This window comes from Babylonia areolata, chromosome 9 (genome assembly GCF_041734735.1).
Source record: "Babylonia areolata isolate BAREFJ2019XMU chromosome 9, ASM4173473v1, whole genome shotgun sequence".
Classification (NCBI taxonomy): Eukaryota; Metazoa; Mollusca; class Gastropoda; order Neogastropoda; family Buccinidae; genus Babylonia; species Babylonia areolata.
This window is the reverse complement of record NC_134884.1, coordinates 42,864,029-42,889,028: the sequence shown is the minus strand read 5'-3', so window position 1 is coordinate 42,889,028 and position 25,000 is coordinate 42,864,029. Positions and strand designations below refer to the sequence as shown.

The 25,000-nt window shown below is 43.9% G+C and overlaps 1 protein-coding gene across 2 annotated transcripts in view; it reads left to right on the top strand.

Annotated features, from left to right (window-relative positions):
- The window catches only part of LOC143285883 (uncharacterized), a 40,762-nt gene extending 28,781 nt beyond the window's left edge, over nt 1–11,981 (top strand). For both annotated transcript variants that reach the window (XM_076593327.1, XM_076593326.1), the window contains exons 2-4: nt 6,512–7,013; nt 9,664–9,902; nt 11,417–11,981. In XM_076593327.1, coding sequence (XP_076449442.1) covers nt 6,606–7,013; nt 9,664–9,902; nt 11,417–11,963 — 1,194 coding nt within the window. In that variant the 5' untranslated portion in view covers nt 6,512–6,605 and the 3' untranslated portion in view covers nt 11,964–11,981. The remainder of the gene's footprint in view (nt 1–6,511; nt 7,014–9,663; nt 9,903–11,416) is intronic.
- The last annotated feature ends 13,019 nt before the right edge of the window (nt 11,982–25,000 follow it).

Here is a 25,000-nt window from a genome sequence, read left to right as displayed (position 1 = left end):
TGTGAACGCCTCATCACTTACTGGATTATGCCTTAAACTGCCATAAAAATATTCACAGAATCAATCGGAATTCACAGTTAAAAATTGTAAACCATGTGAGTTAATACCCTTGAATTGATCACGATGAAACGAAAAAATTTCCAGTCTTGACTTTTCTCAAAATGAAGTCCTTTTCACTTCTTACGACGTTTAGAAGTACTTGTACTTGGCTCTACATATTATTAGTTTAAAAAATACTAAATTTTCATATCAACTTTAAAACTATAAAACTAGAATGAACATAAAAGAGAAATTGAATCGACCGTGTCGTACTACATTCCCGGCGGGTGTAACTAAACTTGTACATCTATCTAGATCTAGAGAAAACGGCTAAATGTTGCAGTGCGATTGCGGCGATAGCCACGTCTCCTTTACCGCAGACTTAAAAAGAATTTTTTTTGCCCTTAAAGATTTTTTGAATGCCCAAGATACACCAGAATAATATGATTTAAACAGCGTTCTCACTGCGAATACCGCAATTGATTTATCGCCCTTTAAAAAAGTATGTTCAGATATTAAATTTTAGAACGTCAGTTAAGAAGCCACGATAGTGTAATGGGTAAGACAGTTTCTTCTCACCCGAACACGCGGGGTTCGAAACTGGTTAGGACTTTTTTTTTTTTTTTACCCGAAGCTTTATAATAACAAATACAGAACACATTTTAACGATTAGATTTTTTTTTAAATGCATCACAAGTGAGTCTTGAAGACCTTGCCTCTCTTGTTTTTCTTGCGGCAGATGTGGAGTACCGTATATGGATCAATCCGTGTGACAAAGCGGAAGTAAGAGAAACAACTGATTTTGATGCAAGCTTATAATCATATGTACATGCTGCCCGGAGTCAAGTCGGACCCTTCTTCCTTCTTCTTCTTCGTTCGTGGGCTGCAACTCCCACGTTCACTCGTATGTACACGAGTGGGCTTTTACGTGTATGACCGTTTTTACCCCGCCATGTAGGCAGCCATACTCCGTTTTCGGGGGCAGGGAAACTCATCGATAAAGGTATCTGGACAAACACGTCAGCTTCGCACGACAGCCAGCAATGACCATGTTTGTGGGTGCGCTCACGTTCACTGAGTGTGGCCCATTTCCTGTCTGTCTGTCTGTCTGTCTAATCTATCTACCTATCTACCTATTCATTCATTCATTTATTTATCTGTTTTGTTGATTTATCTCATTTTTATGTTTACGTTTGACACCAACCAGTGATAGGTTCTCAAAGCCTGATGAGCGTAGCGTGTTGGTTTTACGTGGCATCTGCTGCCTCCCCCCCCCCTCCACTCTTCCCCTTCCCCGCCCCCCATTTTATTTTTATTTTCTTTATTCTTTTTTTTTTCCCTCAATAAACATCAGACATGACATATTACAAGGCGGGTCTTTCCGCATGTTCTAGCACACCCCTGAAATGGAGCTTTGTAATTCACACACACCCCCCCTCCCACACACACACACACCCTCCTGCCCATCCTCCACCGAACCCCCCCCCCCCCCTCCTCCCAACCCCCGCCCCCCCCCCCCCCCCCCCCCCCCCCCCCCCCCCCCCGCCCTTTTTACTTTTATTTTTATTTTCTTGATTCTTTTTTTCTTTTCTCAATGAACAGCAAACATGGCGTATTGTATGGCGGATCCTCCCGCATGCTGTGCCACACCCCTGAAATGGAGCTTTGCAATTTACCCCCCCCGCTGACATTGCTGTTGATGAAATCATCAAAAATGATTATGCAAACAAGAGGAAAAGCCTACCTGACTCCTGCTGCTCAACAACAGCAAAATCGAAAACAAAATCGAAAACGCCGAAGGCAGAAGGGGGTGGGGGTGGGGGGTGGGGGTGTCGAGTGAAGGAGATGGGTGAATGCGAATGCAAAGCGATCCAAATCATATTTTGGCTCGCCATCAGAGATGAAGTTTTGTGTAACCAAAAGCTGGAAAAATATCCCACCAGTTCTGTCTTAAACAGCCTATACCGATCTGCATTTAATTGTTTTGATGATCATGACGGTATTAAAGATCTATCAACGGTTCAAACTTTACATGTCTTCGTCACAACTTGTTTTCTTTCTTACTACTGGCAGACGTTGCACGCAGTTTGGATTGCATGAAAAAATATTAATACGTGCATACGCAGTGTGACTTGAGACTTGATAGTGGCATGAAATTCAGATTTTTTTTTTTTTTTTTTTTTTTTTTTTTTTTTGTCGTTCATGGACATTACGCAGTTAGTGATGATATAAATGGACGAATCTTTCTCTGAATTGAATCTAGTTTCCTCCTTTCCCTTCTTTCAGTAATACATTGTGGCGAACTATTCGATTGAATACACAAGTGAGAAGACTGTGACAAGACTTTTCAGGCATGATGGCTGCCTTTGACTGAAACTGTCAATGTGTTCATTCTAGTTGAATCAGTACCCTCTTAAATTTCTTTTCTTTTTTTTTTAAATCGTTTGCAGTAATCACATGGATGGTGTTGTTAGTGTCTTTCTGTTTGTTGTGTCCATAATTTGCTTTTTCCTTTCTTTTAACTGGGGACAATAAATCAAATGTCATGCATATTAAAATCCAAAATACATGTTCCGTCAAGGAACTGGGAACGACCCCCAAAAAATCTTACGGATCTGAAGGCGGAACGGAATAAACCGTGTACGGAGCAGAAATACGGATTAATCCGGAAGACTTACAACCTGTTGTTGATATGAGTGGAAAAAAAGTTGTTTTTACTATGTTTAAACAACATTTGGTAAAGACAGGAAAAGCATTTTCAAAGAAAGCGAATTTCTGAAACGTTTACCACACACACAAACACACTCACACACACACACACACACACACACACACACACACACACACACACACACACACACACACACACGTGAGCCAAAAGAAAGATGACAAAGAAACCATGTTCCGTGTCAGTGTTCGCGTAGACATTTGTGTGGTTTCGTTTTCATGGATTTAGAGTCCAGAGTTGAGACGTTTCAGTACCATGTCGCTGGCGTTTAGGTGCCATGTCAGTAACGGTTTGGTGCCGTGTTGTGACGTTTCTGTGTCTCGTTCTCGCCATGTGGGTGACGCCTTGGTGTCGTGTCAGTGTCATGTTGGTGCCATGTCGATGACGTTTCGGTGCAATGTCAATGCTGTGTCTATACCGTGTCAGTGACGTTTCGGTGCAGTGGCAATGCTGTGTCTGTGCCGTGTCAGTGACGTTTCGGTGCAATGTCAATGCTGTGTCTGTACCGTGTCAGTGACCTTTCGGTGCAATGTCAGTGCTGTGTCTGTGCCGTGTCAGTGACGTTTCGGTGCAATGTCAGTGCTGTGTCTGTGCCGTGTCAGTGACGTTTCGGTGCAGTGGCAATGCTGTGTCTGTGCCGTGTCAGTGACGTTTCGGTGCAATGTCAATGTTGTGTCTATACCGTGTCAGTGACGTTTCGGTGCAATGTCAATGCTGTGTCTGTGCCGTGTCAGTGACATCTCTATGTCATGTCGGTTCGTGTCTGTGACATATCGGTGTCGTATCGGTATTGTGAAGTTTCGGTGACAACTCGGAGTCATGTCAGTGCCGTGTTGGTGACGTCCCAGCTGCCAATACAGAGAGTCCATGAGGGTGCGGGTTCGAATCCCACTCTCGACCTTTCTCCCAAGTTTGACTGGAAAATCAAACTGAGCGTCTAGTCTTTCGGATGAGACGATAAACCGAAGTCCCGTGTTGTACAACACACACTTGGCGCACTGAAAAGGAACCCACAGCAATGAGGGTGTTGTCCTCTGGCAAAATTGTGTAAAAAAAAAAATTTTTTTTAAAAATCCACTTTGTCAGGTGCACAACTGTATAAGCATGCACTCAAAGCCTGACAAGGTTATGCTGCTGTCAGGCATCTGCCTAGCAGATGTGGTGTAGCGTATATGGATTTGTCCGAACGCAGTGACGCCTGCTTTGAGAAACCGAAACTGACGTTTCGGTGTCATGTCAGTACTGTGACGTCTCGGTGTCATGTCGGCACTGTGTCAGTGACGTTTCTGTGTCATGTGGGTACCGTGTCAGCGACGTTTCGGTGTCATGTGGGTACCGTGTCAGTGACGTCTCGGTGTCATGTCGGCAGTGTGTCAGTGACGTTTCTGTCGTGTGGGTACCGTGTCAGTGACGTCTCGGTGTCATGTCGGTACTGTGTCAGGGACGTCTCGGTGTCATGGGGGTACTGTGTCAGTGAGGTTTCGGTGTCATGTCGGTACTGTGTCCGTGACGTTTCGGTGTCATGTGGGTACCGTGTCAGTGACGTCTCGGTGTCATGTCGGTACTGTGTCAGGGACGTCTCGGTGTCATGTCGGTACTGTGTCAGGGACGTCTCGGTATCATGTCGGTACTGTGTCAGGGACGTCTCGGTGTCATGTGGGTACTGTGTCAGTGAGGTTTCGGTGTCATGTGGGTACCGTGTCAGTGACGTTTCGGTGTCATGTCGGTAGTGTGTCAATGACGTTTCGGTCTCATGTCGGTATTGTGTCAGTGACGTCTCGGTGTCATGTCGGTACTGTGTCAGTGACGTCTCGGTGTCATGTCGGTACTGTGTCAGTGACGTTTCGGTGACAGCACGGTGCTGTGTCAGTGACGTGTCTGTGTCATGTCGGTACTGTGTCAGTGACGTCTCGGTACTGTGACAGTGACGTCTCGGTGACAGCTCGGTGTCATGTCGGTGCGATGTTGGTGACGTGGCTGTGTAGGTTCGCTGTTCATATGGCGATACTTCGCTGTCACGTCGGTGACATGTCGCGCGCTATTGTGTTGAGGACCTTTCGCTGTGATGTCGGTGATGTTTCTGTGCCATGTCAGTGACATACGTTTTGATGCTGCGTCGTTGACGGATCGTGTCGGTGATGTTTTGCTGTCATGATGTTTTGCTGTCATGTCGGTGATGTTTTGCTGTCGTGTCGGGTGATGTTTTGCTGTAATGTGCTGTCATGTCGGTGATGTCTTGCTGTCGTGTCGGTGATGTTTTGCTGTCATGTCGGGTGATGTTTCGCTGTCGTGTCTGTGATGTTTTGCTGTCGTGTCGGTGATGTTTCGCTGTCGTGTCGGTGATGTTTTGCTGTCGTGTCGGTGATCTTTCGCTGCCATGTCGGTGATGTTTTGCTGTCGTGTCGGTGATCTTTTGCTGTCATATCGGGTGATGTTTTGCTGTCGTGTCGGTGATGTTTTGCTGTCATGTCGGTGATGTTTTGCTGTCATGATGTTTTGCTGTCGTGTCGGTGACATTTCGCTGTCATGTCGGTGATGTTTTGCTGTCATGATGTTTTGCTGTCATGTCGGTGATGTTTTGCTGTCATGATGTTTTGCTGTCATGTCGGTGATCTTTTGCTGTCGTGATGTTTTGCTGTCATGATGTTTTGCTGTCATGTCGGTGACATTTCGTTGTCATGTCGGTGATGTTTTGCTGTCGTGTCGGTGATGTTTTGCTGTCATGTCGGTGATGTTTTGCTGTCATGATGTTTTGCTGTCATGTCGGTGATGTTTTGCTGTCATGTCGGTGATGTTTTCCTGTCATGTCGGTGATGTTTTGCTGTCATGATGTTTTGCTGTCATGTCGGTGACATTTCGCTGTCGTGTCGGTGATGTTTTGCTGTCATGATGTTTTGCTGTCGTGTCGGTGACATTTCGCTGTCATGTCGGTGATGTTTTGCTGTCGTGTCGGTGATGTTTTGTTGTCATGATGTTTTGCTGTCGTGTCGGTGACATTTCGCTGTCGTGTCGGTGATGTTTTGCTGTCATGATGTTTTGCTGTCATGTCGGTGATGTTTTCTTGTCATGTCGGGTGATGTTTTGCTGTTGTGTCGGTGAAGTTTTGCTGTCATGATGTTTTGCTGTCGTGTCGGTGATGTTTTGCTGTCGTGTCGGTGACATTTCGCTGTCATGTCGGTGATGTTTTGCTGTCACGTTTTGCTGTCGTGTCGGTGATATTTCGTGTCATGTCGGTGACATTTTGCTGTCGTGTCGGTGACATTTCGCTGTCGTGTCGGTGATGTTTTGTTGTCATGATGTTTTGCTGTCATGATGTTTTGCTGTCATGTCGGTGATGTTTTGCTGTCATGATGTTTTGCTGTCATGTCGGTGATGTTTTGCTGTCATGAAGTTTTGCTGTCGTGTCGGTGACATTTCGCTGTCATGTCGGTGACATTTCGCTGTCGTTCGGTGATGTTTCGGTGTTGTGCAATATCATGGCTATCCAGCTTGAGCTGATGGGAAGCGCTAGACAGCAATGCTTGCCTTTGTGTTACCATTGATGCGTAACACTCCTTGTTAGTCATTTATTCTTTCAGAAACACTGTGAAGTTTGAATGTCGGTGGCTGGGGGGTGGGGGGAGTGGGGGTGGCGTTGGGGGGAGAGTCTAAGTGTGTGTGTGTGCATTTTCCCTAACGATGATTTTTGGGTGATGGAAAAACAACAACAACAACAAAAACCGCAGTGAATTCTATATTTTGCAGCTGTCAAAGTGACCATCAAACCACGTTATCGACACCAACCAAGAGATTCCCCCACCTCCACCCCACCCAAAACCATCCTCCCCTCCCCCGTGACATGAAGCTGACCTTGACCTGCCTGCAGCGCCGCCTGTCTGGCCGAACGACCTTGCCCTTGCTGTTCCTGCTGGTTGTGGCGGTGGTTCTCCTGCAGCTGCAGCCATTGCTGTCCTCCCTCATTACGCTTCCTGCTTTCGACACCCCTCACATGGGTCTGGGGGCACCGCCACACGCACGTGCCGGACTGGTGACGAAGAGGACTGATGTGGGGGAAGGAGGAGGGCGGGAGGAGGGAGAGAAAGGGGGAGGGGGAGGAGGAGGAGGGTGGTACAACGCCCCCAACTGCTCGGTGCTGGACTTTCTGGGCAGGCCGGACCCCACGGTACAGGAGTCGTATGACCCCGCCCTGGTCTGTGGGCCCCCTGCACTCCGCAAGGACGTTATCTGTGCCACCTTCTTTTCGCAGGTGACGCTCTGTCTGTCTCTCTCTGTCTCTCTGTCTGTCTGTCTGTCTGTCTCTGTGTCTCTGTCTCTGTCTCTCAACCCATCTCTCTCTCTTTCTCTCTCTCTCCGTCTCACTGTCTGTGTATCTCTCTCTCTCTCACTTTATCCTCATCTGTTCAGTGCACTAAAAACCAGTTGATATTTCTTGTCACTTGAATGAAGAAGATCACTTCACACAACTTCCTCTTGTCCCATCCCATAATGAACTGAGCGTCTGCATGATTATTGTCGTGAGCAAAATTCCCACGGAGAGTCTCTGTCGTATTTTCTTCCACTTCTTCTTCTTCTTCTTCTTCTGCTTCTTCTGCTTCTTCTGCTTCTTCTTCTTCTTCTCCATTTCGCCATTTAATGATTTGCTCTCCTCTGTATTACTCCTTTTTTTTGTCACAACAGATTTCTCTGTGTGAAATTCGGGCTGCTCTCCCCAGGGAGAGCGCGTCGCTACACTGACAGCATCACCCCCCTTTTTTTCTTTTTCTTTTTTTCTTTTTTTTTTTCTTTTTTTTGTATGTTTTTTTTCTGCCTTCAATTTTGTTTGTTTTCCTATCGAAGTGGATTTTTTTTCTACAGAATTTGCCAGGAACAACCCCCTTTGTTGCCGTGGGTTAATTTACGTGCGCTAAATGCATGCTGCACACGGGACGTCGGTTTATCGTCTCATCCGAATGACTAGCGTCCAGACCACCACTCAAGGTCTAGTGGAGGGGGAGAAAATACTGGCGACTGCCGGCGTGATTCGAACCACTGCGCTCAGATTCTCTCGCTTCCTAGGCGGACGTGTTACCTCTAGGCCATCCCTCCACGTGTTTGGCACAAGGTCTGGAGAAACGGAGAGAAAGAGAGGGTGTCTTTTGAAAAAACAAACTGACTGAACACGGGTTTTGAGAAACAGACAAAATTATACCCCGGTGATCTTCGAGCCATGACAAATTCGAAGCACCAAGTATCAAGACATTACAGTCACACACACACACACACACACACCCCCGCGCGCGCGCGCGCGCGCCACTGAATAAAACACCGTACGCCCACAGTACTAAATGACCTCCAGCCACTTTGGCAAGCATCAATGTTAGTGTTTTGTGTATGTCTGAATGCCTCAATATGAATAAATGGGCGTTCGTGTGTATTCTTCTTCTTCTTCTTCTTCTTCTTCTTCTTATTATTATTATTATTATTATTATTATTATTATTATTATTATTATTATCAATATTATTATTATTATCAATATTATTATGCTGATGATGATGATGATTATTATTATTATTATTGTTGTTGTTGTTGTTATGATGATGATTCTGATGATGATGACAATGAAAATTATTATTATTATTATTATTGTTGTTGTTATTGTTGTTGTTATCACCATCCTCATCACCATCATCATCATCATTGTCATTGTTATTGTCATTATCGTTATTATCGTTATTATCGATTATTTTTATTATTATTATTATTATTATTACTATCACCATCATCATCACCATCATCATCTTAATGATATCATTATTGATATATAGCACCAACTTCGATCAGAGACCAAACTCAAGCGCTTTACAAACACTGAGTCATTTTTTTGCACAACAGGCTGCCTACCTGGCTACAGTCGATTGACAGCTGCCTTTGGGCATTCATCATTCTGTTTCCTGTGCCATTCATTCAGGCTATTTCAATCACACACACACACACACACACACACACACACACACACACACACACACACACACACACACATGTCTGTCTATATATGTAAAGACTTGTAATTTTTCTTCAGAATATTGCCATCGACATTCCTTTTCGTTGCCGTAGGGTCTTTGTACTGTGCGCTAAGTGCATGCTGCACACGGTACCTCGGTTTATCGTCCCATCGGGATTGCTAGCGTCCAGACCACCGTTCAAGGTATAGTGGGCGGTGGGGTGGGGGTGGGGGTGCTGGGGGGGTTGGCTCTCAAGACCTGACCAGGGCTTTGGGCTCATGCCAAGATCAGGAAGCTGCTCCTCCCTCCCTCTATCCCCCTCCTCCCCCCTCTCTCTCTATCTCTCCATCTCTCTATCTCCCTCTCTCTATATATATCTCTCCCTCTCTCTTCCCTCTCTCTTTCTCTCTCTATCTCCTCCCTCTCTCTCTCCCTCTCTCTCTCTCTCTCTCTCTCTCTCTCTCTATATATATATATATATATATCTCTATCTCTGTCTCCTCCTTCTCTCTCTCTCTCCCCCTCTCTCTCTCCCTCTCTCTATCTCCCTCCCTCTCCCTTTCCTCTCTCTCATCTCTCTCTCTATCTCCCTCCCCCTCTCTCTCTCTCTCTTCCTCCCTCTCTCTATATATCCCTCTATCCCTCTCTCTCTATTTCTCCTCTCTCTCTCCATCTCTCTCCTCTCTCTCTCCCTCTATAAAAATACATATCTCCCTCCTGTATATATATATATATATAGAGAGAGAGAGAGAGAGAGAGATTTACATAGAGATTTATATAGATATATAGAGAGAGATATGTGTGGGGTTTTATTTTAATTATCAGTCTTTTAAACAGCTCAAAGAATGCACGCTTTTGAGACCCCCTTGACAACTGAAACTGAAACTGAAACTGGTCTGACAATCGTTGCCCAGATTGACCTCAAGGATGACGGTGACTGCCTCAGACAACATGACGACACCGAGGTCCCGCGCATCGTCTACTACGTCATCTTCGGGATGTTCGAGTTCAAGTTCTTGCATTACGTCAGCTTCGTGGCTGCCAAACGGTTCATCAGGCCCTCTGGGATATACCTGATCGGGGACATACATCCCTACGGGCCCTGGTGGCAGCGGCTGATGAAAGACGTCAAAGGGGTCCGCTTTGTGCACAGGTCGTATGGGGTTTTCCTTTGATCTATCTATCTATCTATCTATCTATCTATCTATCTCTATCTATCTACCTATCTATCTATCTATCTATCTGTCTGTCTGTCTGTCTGTCTGTCTGTCTGTTTATCTCTCACCTACAGGTTTCCTTTGCTGTATTATCTATCTATCTATCTATTATCTATCTATCTATCCATTGCTCCATTCTATCTCTATCTATCTATCTATCTATCTATCTATCTACCTATCTATCTATCAATCTATCCATCTGCCTGTCTGTCTGTCTGTCTGTCTGTCTGTTTATCTCTCACCTACAGGTTTCCTTTGCTGTATTATCTATCTATCTATCTATTATCTATCTATCTATCCATTGCTCCATTCTATCTCTATCTATCTATCTATCTATCTATCTATCTATCAATCTATCCATCTGCCTGTCTGTCTGTCTGTCTGTCTGTCTGTTTATCTCTCACCTACAGGTTTCCTTTGCTGTATTATCTATCTATCTATTATCTATCTATCTATCCATTGCTCTACTCTATTTCTATCTATCTATCTCTATCTATGGGTTTCCTTTGCTCTATCTATGTGTCTATCTATCTATCGGTTTCCTTTGATGTATTCATGTTTCTGTCTATCTGTCTATCTATCTATCTTCTATGAGTTTAATTTCCTGTATTATATCTAGCTAGCTAGCTAGCTATAGGTTTCATTTGCTGATCTATCTATCTATGTACTGCCTGTCTGTCTTCAACAGTTTTCAAAGGTAACCTTATCACTTTCACTCAAAGGCATGGTTGATCCTTCCAAACTGAAACTGTGGACAGAACTGATTTTGGATACAGACGACAATAAAAAAATAAATAAAAAATAGACTTGACACCCAGACAGGCTGTTTTTTAGACTGACACTGATTGACAGATGCCAACACCTGGCAGCTGGCATGAACATGGCCACGTTGTACAGCTCTGACTGGATTTTTTGACATGCTGTTTTGAATTTGACAATACTCGCCGAACCTTTAGATATTTTGCAGACTTGTTGATGATACCCTAAGGTTACTGTGTGAAAATTTTCAATGAATTCGGTTTCTCTATCACTGAGAAAATACTTGTCAAAAAGCGGTTCACTTTTTTGGGACACCCGATATACTACTCTAGATAAAACTGTGTAAATTCTCAACCTTCCAGAGTTATATCCGCTTGTACTGTGACGTTACTATGCACGAACATGATACGTGCTAGAGCACTCAAGGGGTGTGTTATTTTAACTCACTCAGTACGGCCAGTCCTCTCTTCTCCTCTACACAGACCCCTCGGATGTCCAATGGGTGTCTCAATGATCCAACCTTTAGCTTCCGTCGTCAGAATTGTGGTATTCTTTGTCAACATTCACCTCTTCAGTGTAAGAGCCTTCCGCTTGTAATATTTTGATGATGGTAATTGGGGAGAAACGCTGTTAACGTCGTCTTTTTCGCCATTCGTATGGAGAGAGTTAATCAGGAAATCTTTGGTCCTAGGCGTGGGATCCCAACTATCGCCAACAAACCCGTCAGGTTCAAGCACCACGTGTCGGACGCAGTCCGCCTGCAGGTCCTCCTCCTCAACGGAGGCATCTACCTGGACGCCGACATGGTGATGGTGCGTGACCCCGAGCCTATCCTCCACCACGACCTCACGTTGGGGCTGATCGAGAACGCCACGGGCATGGGCAACGCCTTCATCATGGCCAAGCGAAACAACGACTTCGTCCGGGAGTGGTACGAGCAGTACAACCGCTACAACAACGTCCAGTTCTTCAACAACTCCCTGTGGGTTCCCCGGGACATGTGGCACAGGAACCCCGGCCGTCTGCACATGGAGAGCGATCGGCTGTACCGCCCCAACTGGTTCGAGGCCGACAAGCTGTTCAAGGGTTGGGACTACGACTGGAGGCAGAACTACGCGGTGCACGTGTGGACCAACGGGAACATTGTGCCCGCCAGCGAGGCTGATATCCTCACGTCCAACACCACCATCGCCAAGGTGTTCAGGAATGCTCTGTACGGCGACCCTTCCCCTCGATAGTCTGGATGGTGCTGTGTGCGGGGTGAGGGGGTGTGGTGTGTGGGAGGTGTGTGTGGTAGTGGGGAGGTGTGTGGGGGGGGGAGGTGTGTGTGTGGGGGGGGTGTGGTGGTGTGTGGTGGTGTGTGGGAGGTGTGTGTGGTAGTGGGGAGGTGTGGGGGGGGGGGGGGAGTTGTGTGGGGTGTGTGTGGTGGTGTGTGGGAGGTGTGTGTGGTAGTGGGGAGGTGTGTGTGGGGGGGGGGGGGGATTGTGTGAGGTGTGTGTGGTGGTGTGTGGGAGGTGTGTGTGGTAGTGGGGAGGTGTGTGGAGGGGGATTTGTGTGTGGTGTGTGTGGTGGTGTGTGGGAGGTGTGTGTGGTAGTGGGGAGGTGTGTGGGGGGGGGGAGTTGTGTGGGGTGTGTGTGGTGGTGTGTGGGAGGTGTGTGTGGTAGTGGGGAGGTGTGTGTGTGGGGGGGAGTTGTGTGGGATGTGTGTGGTGGTGTGTGGGAGGTGTGTGTGGTAGTGGGGAGGTGTGGGGGGGAGTTGTATGGGGTGTGTGTGGTGGTGTGTGGGAGGTGTGCGTGGCGGTGGGGAGGTGTGTGGGGGGGAGGTGTGTGTATGAGGGAGATGTGTGTGGGGGGAGGTGTGTGTATGGGGGGGAGTTGTGTGGGGTGTGTGTGGTGGTGTGTGGGAGGTGTGCGTGGTAGTGGGGAAGTGTGTGTGGGGAGGAGGTGTGTGGGGGGGGGGAGGTGTGTGTGTGTGTGTGTGATTTGTGTTAGGTGTGTGTGGTGGTGTGTGAGAGATGTGCGTGGTGGTGGGTGGGAGGTGTGTGTGGGAGGGGTGTTGGGGGGGTTGGGGGGTAGGGTGTTGTTGACCACAGTCCAGTGGTCATGTGTTACAGATAAGGGGTGTCAAGGATGACACGTCTTAATTACAATTATATCATTGTCTGTGGATGTTCAACAACTGTCTGGTGCAGCGCCCTCGGTGAAATGGTGTGTGTGTGTAATGTGGACGTTGACAAGCTGTTGTTCATCGAGTTCACGCCTTTTCGGAGTGGTATTAAAGAAAAGAAAGAAGTTCACACCTTTTCATTTAGAGTGGTATTATACAAAAGGAATAAGTTCACACCTTTTCATTTAGAGTGGTATTATACAAAAGGAAGAAGTTCACGCCTTTTCATTTAGAGTGGTATTATACAAAAGAAAGAAGTTCACACCCTTTCATTTAGAGTGGTATTATACAAAAGGAAGAAGTTCACGCCTTTTCATTTAGAGTGGTATTATACAAAAGGAAGAAGTTCACGCCTTTTCATTTAGAGTGGTATTAAACAAAAGAAAGAAGTTCACGCTTTTTCATTTAGAGTGGTATTAAACAAAAGAAAGAAGTTTACGCTTTTTCATTTAGTGGTATTAAACAAAAGAAAGAAGTTCACGCCTTTTCAGTGGTATTAAACAACAGAAAGAAAGAAAGAAAGAAAGGATTTTTTGAAGCCAGAGGGGAGGAGGGGTGCAGGCTGGGAGATAAAATGGGGGTGCTGCTGTACTGAATAGAATACGAGAGAAATGGCTTGAGTGTACATTCTGTGTGTGAGTGTGTGTGCGCGCACGCGTGCGTCTCTGTGATTATTTCTTAACTCTTTGATATTTGTCCAGCTGTTGTTTATTTATTTGTCTGCCCAGTCATTTATTGCGTGCGAGTGAGTGAGTGAGTGACTTCGTGTGTGTGTGTGTGTGTGTGTGTGTGTGAGTGCGCGCGCGCGCATGAGTGTGTGTGTGTGTGAGTGTGTGTGTGTGTGTGTGTGTGTGTGTGTGTGTGTGTTCTTGTTGCCAAGATGGATGGTCTGTGTATGTGTGATGGTGGGGGTGCTGACCATTATCTGGGTGGATGGTGTGGCGACATGGGAACGTGTGCTCAAGCGGGAAAACAAATGTCTTGTGATTAAAATCTTACTTCTTTATGTGCAGTATACTGATTGTGATAGTAACTACTGTGTGACATTTATGCTGGTTAAAAATGTTCTACTTATCTGTGGGAATGTTCTTTCTGAAAATGCGCCGTATTATAGTGTGTGTGGTTTCGATACTGGAGTTGATATGTTGGAAGAGTGTGTTTTTTGGGGGGGAAGTTGTTATCTTCCGTAGATGTCGATTCATTATAATGTGGATATTGTAATGCAATAACTTCAAATATATCCCCTCAAAATTTACATGAAGGTGAATTTTATGTCTGTCATGAAAATAAAGCCAGCAGCAGCGTAATGAGCAGACATTCTGAAGATAATGTATTGAATTCTTATGGAAAAAAGGTTGCTAAACATGTGCACTGTATTTGGAGTGACATTCTTAACGGTGTATGTATGCAATGGCGACCTTGAAGGTCGTATCACATACATTTCTGATTTTGTCTCAGTGATTATGATATAGCATCTGAAGATCTTTTCGAATGTTTATCTCAGATAGTAACACTGCAGGTAATAGAAGGAACTGAATCTCACCGCCTACACCTTGTGTTATATATCGAAAACCACTGTAAAATTTAAAAAAAAGAAAAAGGCAAATCTGCTTTCCCAGATGAGCTGATTGGTGAATTTTTCAAAAATTTGGGAGAGATGACTTAATATTCTGATGAAGCTGTTTTTTCGGTGGATATTGTAAATCATCCAAGGAACTGGGCGGAATCTGAAATCATTCCATTATTTAAGAAATATGTATATCCATAATGTAGATAATTACAGAAGTAATCTTTTATGTGCTGTTAGTAGTAAATGACACAGTTCTATTATTGATAAAAGGCTGTGGAACTGATAACTCAGAATAACATAAGTGGAGAATATCAAACATGATTCAAAAGGGATACTCAGCAACTGACAGTGATACTCTTATGGCCGCAGTACGTACAAAACAATTTGCAAATGATAAAAAGTTATGCGTTGCTTTTGTGGAATTCGAAAAGGCTTTTGATTCTGTTTTTGGAAAACTTTTATGGTCTGTCTTGTTGAAGAATTGAATCAGCGGTAAACTGCATCGTTGTGTGAAATGTATGAACACTGAAGGGAAAGCATGAGTATGATCGGGGGCAAAATTATCGGATTGTGTGAAATGTATTCGTGGGTTTAACTCACTCCATGCCAAGAGTTTTTGCCCTTGCCAATCCCTGAAAACCCAGGGTTTGTATAGGATGGGGAAAAAATTGTAAAAAAAACTAAATAAACACCCAGACAATTGATATTTAGTATATGTATGCAAGGAATGTTGTTCCATATGTGTGCAAAAAATCAAAGTATTTACTCACCATCTTGATGTTGATCGCGGTATCCATATTTAGTGTATTTTTTAGCATTTTTGCACCCATCAGAAAGGTACACCAACATGTTCCACATCACATTCTAACACTATTTGAGGAACTGAAGACCTAGTGCATGCAATGAAGTATGAACAGGTGGTGAAGAAAGTTGAAATTCACTCATACAAAAAAAAAAATTGTCTCTACATAATGAAAATCAAAGAACAAAGAAAAAAACTCAACCGGCTGGGTGTTGACTGGCCAGTCAGTTGACAAACCTGGTATGCCAGTGAAGGGATGTGTAAGAGGGAAAAAGGAAAAATTGTCAGTCCAATCACTGGTGAAAACACTTGCAAAATCGTCCATTTCCTCAGTGGTTTCGTCGTCTGTGTCTGTCTCATCTGCTGGCACATGTTCCTCACTTTCCTCTCCATTGTAAACACTCTCTTCAGCGGCCGAATCTGTTTCTAGTTCATCGGGATCTGGTTCAAATTAACTGTCCGAAGAATCAACATTATCTCCTTCGACATCAGAGCCTTCAGTTTGGATCATTTCCGACGTTGAGTAACATTTCACCTCTCCAACCGTGTCGAACACTTCGCCGTGACGCCATCTTGTCAAACAACTTACAAAGCTGACAGGGGGCACGCTTTGTTATCAACTGCGGTTGAGCTTATCGCGACACACACGCAGCGTGTGTGAATGAAAAGCTGACCAGAGGTGACGTAAGATATCACATCTGCTTTTGATTTTCGCATCCGACGCGTCACTCCGACAGCACGACTTTTTAAAATCCAAGTCCGCATATGCGGACATTGGCATCCAACGCTTTCTCCGACGATGTCCGCATATGCGGACAATGGCAGCGAGTGAGTTAAGCAAAGGGATGCTTGTAGCCCTTTCTTGTTTTCATTTTTGTTATTAAAGAACTTGCTTTAGAAATTATGCGGAATAGTCAACACGGTGTTACTTTGGATTTGATTGAATTGTTATGCACTTTGCTGATGATATGGTTTTGCTGTGTACAACAACTGGTTAACAGCGACAACTGAACAATTTATGTACTGCTGTAAGTAATTTTCTGTAAAAACCAGATATGGATAAAACGGAAATTGTTAGTTTTTGCAAGGGAGGGTATTTAGCAGAAAATGAAAAATGGTCGTTGATGCATATAAGTGTCTTGAAATTTATTTTTCAGCAAGACTGTTTCAGCGATTAAAAGAAAGCTGATTGCTTTTCATAAAGTGAGTCTTATTTCACAACCAACAGTTTATATAAACTTTCATAGTTTCAATTTCGCATGTCAAGACATAGCACAGAAAGAGTTATTGTGATATTGTATTTTGTATGAACTGAACTGTAGGTGGTCTAGTGTATTTATAGTTTATTTGGTTCTCACGTTCAACTATTACTGCAGTATGGAGCGGAAATCTGGGCTCTAGAAAATAGAGTAACAACAGAAAAAGTACATTTGTATGCAATGTATGTACATTTGTACATATGTATGTATGAAACGATTTCTGAATGTAGACAACCGGACTTAAATGAATTTGTTTATGGTGAGCTGAGAAGATGTCCGATTTATCTAAATCCATACATTAAATATATCAGATGTTCGTGGAAACTGATTTAGAATGGATTAAACCAGATTTCCATTTAACGCTTACAATTGTTTATTGTCCGTCATGCTGTTTCTTGCCCTGCTTTCAGAACTTCTTTGAAAACTCATCATTTCCAGCCATTCTGTTCAGTAAATATCTCCTTGTCTTCACTTTTATGTCCTTGTCTCTTTTTTTTTCTTTTTCTTTTTTTCTTTTTTTTCTTTTTTTTTCTTCTTCTTCTTCTTCTTTTTTTTTTCTTTTTTTTTTTTTGCTTCTATTAGTTTTACTATATTTAAACGTACGTATGTTCATATGCCTTGAACGGCCAAGACGTGCTTGCGCGCGCGCGTGTGTGTGTACATCTTGTGTGGAGTGGGTGTGGGTTTGTGGGCTGGAGTTGGAGGATTTTTGCATGCAGGTGTATTCGTGTGTTTTTTTGTATACGGACGTCATTGTATTTTTCATTGTAAGAGTCCAGGGCTTTTGTATCATTATACTGGGCATACCAAATGTCCTTTAATTATTGTTATCATTATCGTTATCATTGTTATTATTATTCTTAGTGGTAGATGTTATATTGTTTAGATGATAAGGGAAAGACGTGGGCAACTTGTGTTCGTCAGTGTTTAAATTCTTATGGTTTTGAATCTGCGTGGGATAATCACAGAGTTGAAAATAATACAGCTTTTTAGTGCCTTGGACAACGATTTGTTGATTGGAACTGACAGTACTGACATGATCACATGCAAACTGCTGACAGAATTGCACAGTTTAGACTTTTCAAATATCGTAGATGAATGAACCGTATACTGAGTTGGGATTCAACAGATTTATGAAATGTGCATTGACAGAAGTTAGATTTGGTATTTCTGACATTGCTACGCATAGTTTCAGATACATTGTTTTAAGTAACCTGTGTATACATGTCGTTTATACAACCTGTGAAAGGAAGGTGCAATTCTCATTTGTGGCTTTGTTGCCCAGCCTTGAGTGACTTCAGACAAAAACTAACACAACCAAAGTATTACAACGATCCATCTAATTTTTACTTCAAATTTGCTCATGGCGTAATTTGGCCATGGATACAGATCTACATGAAGCATTGGAGAGATAAGAACTCTTAAACTCGTGAATGTTGTTGAATGTTTGTATTAGCAGGTTTGGGTGTTTTTTTTGTTTTGGTTTTTTTTTTGTTTTTTTTTGTTTTTTTTGTTTTTTTTGTTTGTTTGTTTGTGTTGTTTTTTTTGTTGTTGTTTTTGGTTTTTTGTTGGTTTGTGTTATCGATTTATTGTGCCACTTAAAAAAAAAATTATCCTCTTTCAATGTGACTCCATCAGTAAGGGGCTTTGGCCTTCAACTTAAAAAAAAAAAAAAAAAAAAAAAACAAGAGAGGCAAGGCCTTCAAGACTCACTTGCGATACACTTTTAAAAAAATCTAATCTTTAAAATGTGTTCTGTATTTGTTATTATAAAGCTTCGGGTTAAAAGAAAAAGAAAAAAAAAGTCCTAATGGCAGATTCGAAGCCTGCGTGTTCGGGTGAGAAGAAACTGTCTTACCCATCAGACTATCGTGGCTCCTTAACTGATGTTCAAAAATATAATATTTAAACATGCTTTTTAAAGGGCGATAAAACAGTTGCGGTATTCGCAGTGAGAACGCTGTTTAAATCATATTATTCTGGTGTATCTTGGGCATTCAAAAAATCTTTAAGGGCAATTTAAAATTCTTTTTAAGTCCGCGGTAAAGAAGACGTGGCTATCGCCGCAATCACACTGCAACATAGCCGTTTTCTCTGGATCTAGATAGATGTACAAGTTTAGTTACACCCAGTTGACACAGTCGATTCAATTTCTCTTTTATGTTCATTCTAGTTTTATAGTTTTAAAGTTGAAATGAAAATTGAGTATTTTGTTAAACTAATAACATGTAGAACCAAGTACAAGTACTTCTAAACGTCGTATGAAGTGAAAAGGACTTCATTTTGAGAAAAGTCAAGACTGGAAATTTTTACGTTTCATCAGTTCAAGGGTATTTACTCTCATGGTTTATTATTTTTAACTGTGAATTCCAACTGATTCTGTGGATATTTTTATGGCAGTTTGGGGCATAATCCAGTAAGTGATGAGGCGTTCACAAATCTTTCTCTGAATAAATTTAACGGTCTCCTTCTCCAACTTTCCATCACATGTTATCGTGTATTGTCGATTGATATAGGATTGAACGGGCAGGTCAACAACTTGAAACAAAATGGCGTCGTTCGCGTTCGCGAAGAATATGAGCACGCGCTTTGAATATGTATAAATATGTGTACTCAATTGATTTTTGCCCATGACCTTCAGGGCTCAGCCAACAGATCTATAAAGTCCACTCGTCGTATTGATTTTAGTATTTTCCGAAAAAGACCACTTGGGCGAATGAACATAGTGAAAGCCCTGTACACTGAGAGTAAAACACACAAGTTTTTTTTATGTATTGAGTATAATTTCAAATGTAATGTTTAAGATGAGAAAGATCAGTTTAAAGCAAAATTAAGTCCCCTAGCATTAATTACAGATTAATTTCCCTTTTTTGCTATATGCACCAAAGACATGCAAAATAAATATAACTTCCATGCTTTAGAAAAGAAGTTCCTGTTTGAATAAAAAAAAAGTTAAAAAACAAATGACTGCTCTTGTTGTTGTGTCAGAATATCAGATCAAAGTGCCAAGTGTAGAGAATAAAAAGAAAATAAATTTAACAGTAAATTCAGTTTGCATATAATTTGGCTTCTTTTTTAATGTTTTTGTGCCCATCCCAGAGGTGCAATATTGTTTAAACAAGATGACTGGAAAGAACTGAATTATTCCTATTTTTATGCCAAATTTGGTTTCAAATGACAAAGTATTTGCAGAGAAAATGTCAATGTTAAAGTTGACCACGGACACACAGACACAGAGAGAGAGAGAGAGAGAGAGAGAGGGAGAGAGAGACAACCGAACACCGGGTTAGAACATAGACTCACTTTGTTTACACAAGTGAGTCAATTTTTTTTTTAATTTTTAAAAAGAAGAAAAAAAGAAAAACAACAACAACAACAACAACACACACACACACACACACAGACACATATATATATATATATATAATTATGTGTGTGTGTGTCCCCCACCTGCTCTCTCTCTCTCTCTCTCTCTCTCTCTCTCTTTGTGCATTCAGTCTATTTAAATCACAACATACTTTTCAACTTCTGTCTGCTTTATCTTACCAACCAGCTTTGGTCATTCAAACACCGTGGAAGCTTACTTGTGCCAGTGTTTAATGCGTTCTGTAATGAAAATGTCATCTTTTTATTTATATTTTATTCCTACATTTATTTACTGTATGTCCGGTTTGTCTGTGACATTAATGCGAAAAACATTGATCATGCAGAAGCATTGATATATGTGTGCAGAGGCGAAGTCACATAAATAAACACGACAGATGGTTTCTGAACCCGGATTTGTGTGTGTGTGTGTGTGTGTGTGTGTGTGTGTGTGTGTGTGTGTTGTTGTTGTTGTTGTTGTTGTTGTTGTCATCAATTTGAAGTCACACAAACAAAAACGACAGATGGTCACTGAACGTGGAAGTGTGTGCGTGTGTGAATGACTGAATAGACCGTGCTTACATGACTCAAGATGCGTGTCACATGATCCGTGCTGTCAGGGTTGATTGGCTTTCCGAAACTGCGAGCAACAAAGACGATCGAGAAAGGTAGAACGTGCGAAACAGCAGGCTTCTTTTTTCCACTTTTGGCTTCATATTTCATTGTTGTGTTTTTTTTATCGTGTGTACGATTGCACATCATTGTACAGAGTTTGGTTGTAGCAATGGAGTCTATCAACTAGGGAGGACGGCACATGTGTGCTGCTTTTGCCTATGTCGATCCCCTTTGACGGCATTGCTGGCGATTTCCAGTGAACGTTACATGCGTGTGCACAAGATCCAAGATGGGCGCGGAACTCTCTAGCGGCCAGCTGGCAAATTCTTTAAATAGAACGAGTGGTAAAGTCAGTCACACTTTGAGAGATGGGTTGATGGAGAGACATGCAGAGAACAGCATTTGATTGTTTTCAAGGAATGTAATACTTATAGGCCCAACACTGGGCTTATATCAAAGATTGACATAAGTTTACATTTGGGCAAACAGCAAAGTGAGAGCTGTACTATCAATAGTTTCTCCAGTCAATGAGAAACCATTTACGGCTTAGTCTTTTGTGAAGGACAATGACTCTCAAACTAGGAGGCAAAATTGCACTGGCTCTTAGTGCTGCAGCCTTGTGGGCTAGTTGGCCTTTGGGAACCATCCCAACGCCGACTGTCCTAAAACCCTCTTGGCCGAGAGAGTGGGGATATACTTGGGCAAGACACTCTCCACTATAATCAAATTCTAGCCAAAATAGTCGGAACAGCAGTTGCCTCCTCTACTCTTCTGATGGTCATAGTCGGACACGACTGACTATCATATATAATACTTGTAACGGACCACATGTTCTAAGTTTTCCTTAACTGGAGGACACACAAATCGAAGTATCCATTCGGAAAGTTACTGTGGCAGGATCTTATTTTGGTCCAATCAGAAATGTGAATTTATGCCTTATTTTCTATTGTGATTGCCCAGAACCACTTAACAAAATGGGAGTTAATCACATTCACTTTTATTTGACACGTTTGCTTCCACTCCCTTAGAACGAATTAGATTTTATAAAGCGCGTGCGATAAGACGGTTGAATATTATTAGCTCAGCTCAAGCTGACGAAGCTTGTTCCTGAAATTCACTTCACTTGTGCCACTGGTGTTGGACAAGTCGGGAGCATTCTTGGTTTGCTGCTGCTTTGTGTCCCGTGTGTCCTTTCACCACACTGTTGAGGTAAGGTAACCTCGTGCTGAATTATAACGTGTTTTTCATATTAGTCTTAATCTTATTATTGTGTGTGTGTGTGTGTGTGTGTGTGTGTGTGTGTGTGTGTGTGTGCGTGTGTGTGTGTGTGTGTGTGTGTGTGCGTGCGTGTGTGTGTGTGTGTGTGTGTGTGTGTGTGTGTGTGTGTGGCGTGGAAAGATGTGCAATGAGGCTTGGCTGACTGAAATGGAGAGGCACGTGAATTTCAGTAATATGAATGTTTGTATTTAGCTATTTCCATTTGGGCCATTTGAATTATCTTTTTATTTTTCATTCATTTTATTTTTTGTTGTTTTCTTTTTATGTTGAACATGTGCTGCTGTCAAAAAGAAATTCTCTGTACCAGAGTATAGACAATAAAGGGTGTGTATTGTATTGTATTGTAGTAAAGCTATACGCATTACCTTTGTTCATGCTGTTTGTATTTACTTGCTTTGCTGAAAGGGGATGTTGTAAGTTCACTTCCAGTTTGCTTTTTGGTTTTTTTCTTTATTTTTCGTATATATTTTTATATATTACTTGGCTGTGTTAAAATAGATCCAAGTCAGATTATTTGGTTTACTATTTATTTGTTCAGATTTTTTTGGAAATCCAGTCATGAAATACAACTTATATTTATATTCGTTTAAGATTAATAAAGCTGTGAACATAATGTATTCAATTCTTTACAACCCCCAAACAACTTATGCATATTGAACTTGTTTGTAGTTTTCATGAATAAAATGTTGACATTAAATAAAATAACTATTGTACGCAGCGTTTAACTTTATGGCTATTGTACATTGATGCTTATATGTTTGCAGATGCGTTCGAGTTCGTGATGGTGTTGGTGTTGGTGTTGGAACCGAAGTTCAGCAGTGAACCTGTCCAGCCCCCCTTATTCCCCTTGTCCTGCCTTGCATTCCCATTTCCCTACCATCCTTCCCTTACCTTCCCCAGGACTCCCCCCCCCCCCACACGACGACAACCAGGACAGGGTGTGTGACTAATGCTGTATGGGGCCCGGGTTCCCCTGGCTGAACCAGGGGGCTTAACGGTCGCACACACACATCAGTCATCCAGAGTGCGCCCCCCTATTGTGGATTGTTGCCCTGCATAGGGATCACCACAGGATCACAGACAAGACAGGACATCGCGAGGACCAGCCTCGGACCGACAACCAGGACTCCACCACCCGAGCACATCCAGGATACAGCACGGACCACGGACATCGCCAGCAGGCCAGGACACAGCGAGGACCCCCCTCGAACAGACAACAAGGACTACACCCCCATGGATAGGACCACAGGACCAACGCCTTGACCACACCACACCCATGGATAGGACCACAGGACCAACGCCTTGACCACACCACACCCATGGATAGGACCACAGGACCAACGCCTTGACCACACCACACCCATGGATAGGACCACAGGACCAACGCCTTGACCACACCACACCCCCATGGGTAAGACCACAGGACCAACGCCTTGACCACACCACACCCCCATGGATCAGACCACAGGATCAACGCCTTGACCACACCACACCCCCATGGATCAGACCACAGGACCAACGCCTTGACCACACCACACCCCCATGGATAAGACCACAGGACCAACGCCTTGACCACACCACACCCCCATGGATAGGACCACAGGACTAACGCCTTAACCACATCACACCCATGGATAGGACCACAGGACCAACGCCTTGACCACATCACACCCCCATGGATAGGACCACAGGACCAACGCCTTGACCACACCACACCGCCATGGATAGGACCACAGGACCAACGCCTTGACCACACCACACCCCCATGGATCAGACCACAGGACCAACGCCTTGACCACACCACACCCCCATGGGTAAGACCACAGGACCAACGCCTTGACCACACCACACCCCCATGGATCAGACCACAGGACCAACGCCTTGACCACACCACACCCCCATGGATCAGACCACAGGACCAACGCCTTGACCACACCACACCGCCATGGATCAGACCACAGGATCAACGCCTTGACCACACCACACCCCCATGGATCAGACCACAGGACCAACGCCTTGACCACACCACACCCCCATGGATAGGACCACAGGACCAACGCCTTGACCACACCACACCCCCATGGATCAGACCACAGGACCAACGCCTTGACCACACCACACCGCCATGGATCAGACCACAGGATCAACGCCTTGACCACACCACACCCCCATGGATCAGACCACAGGACCAACGCCTTGACCACACCACACCCCCATGGATAGGACCACAGGACCAACGCCTTGACCACACCACACCCCCATGGATCAGACCACAGGACCAACGCCTTGACCACACCACACCGCCATGGATCAGACCACAGGATCAACGCCTTGACCACACCACACCCCCATGGATCAGACCACAGGACCAACGCCTTGACCACACCACACCCCCATGGATAGGACCACAGGACCAACGCCTTGACCACACCACACCCCCATGGATCAGACCACAGGACCAACGCCTTGACCACACCACACCCCCATGGATCAGACCACAGGACCAACGCCTTGACCACACCACACCCCCATGGGTAAGACCACAGGACCAACGCCTTGACCACACTACACCCCCATGGATCAGACCACAGGACCAACGCCTTGACCACACCACACCCCCATGGATAGGACCACAGGACCAACGCCTTGACCACACCACACCCCCATGGATAGGGCCACAGCCGCGAACAAGTTGACCTTAAGGGCGTAAAGCCGACAGGTCGTTAAACTCAACTCTGCTACAACTTACCTACCCCTCCCTTCCTTCCACTACCCTTCCCGACATGATACCAAGAATAATACCACCTGAACAACGTTACGGTGTTGACATTTTTTGTATCCTCCCCTCCTCTCAAACGAAGATAGAACCATTCGTATTCATCGAGTAACCCCAACCCCAACCCACACCCACACCTCTACAGCAACATCATCTCAAAAGAAGTACCTGTGTGTCACATCGAGTACGTGAATACATAACAGTCCTAGGTGGCCGTGGCTGTCAACCACAAGATAAAGACCAATCGGATTTAATAATCATTGGTCTTTTTGCGGCTTCACTTCCGTGAACTATCCAGTTGGAACTGTCAAACTAAGCAGGATCAAGCGTGTGTATGATAAACAGGCCCAAGTGGTTTGTCAGGCAAGAGACAATGAACATCAGTTTGCAGGGTGAATGGGTCACTGACGTGTATTTCATAAGAAAAAGGCGAGGTGGTTTGCAG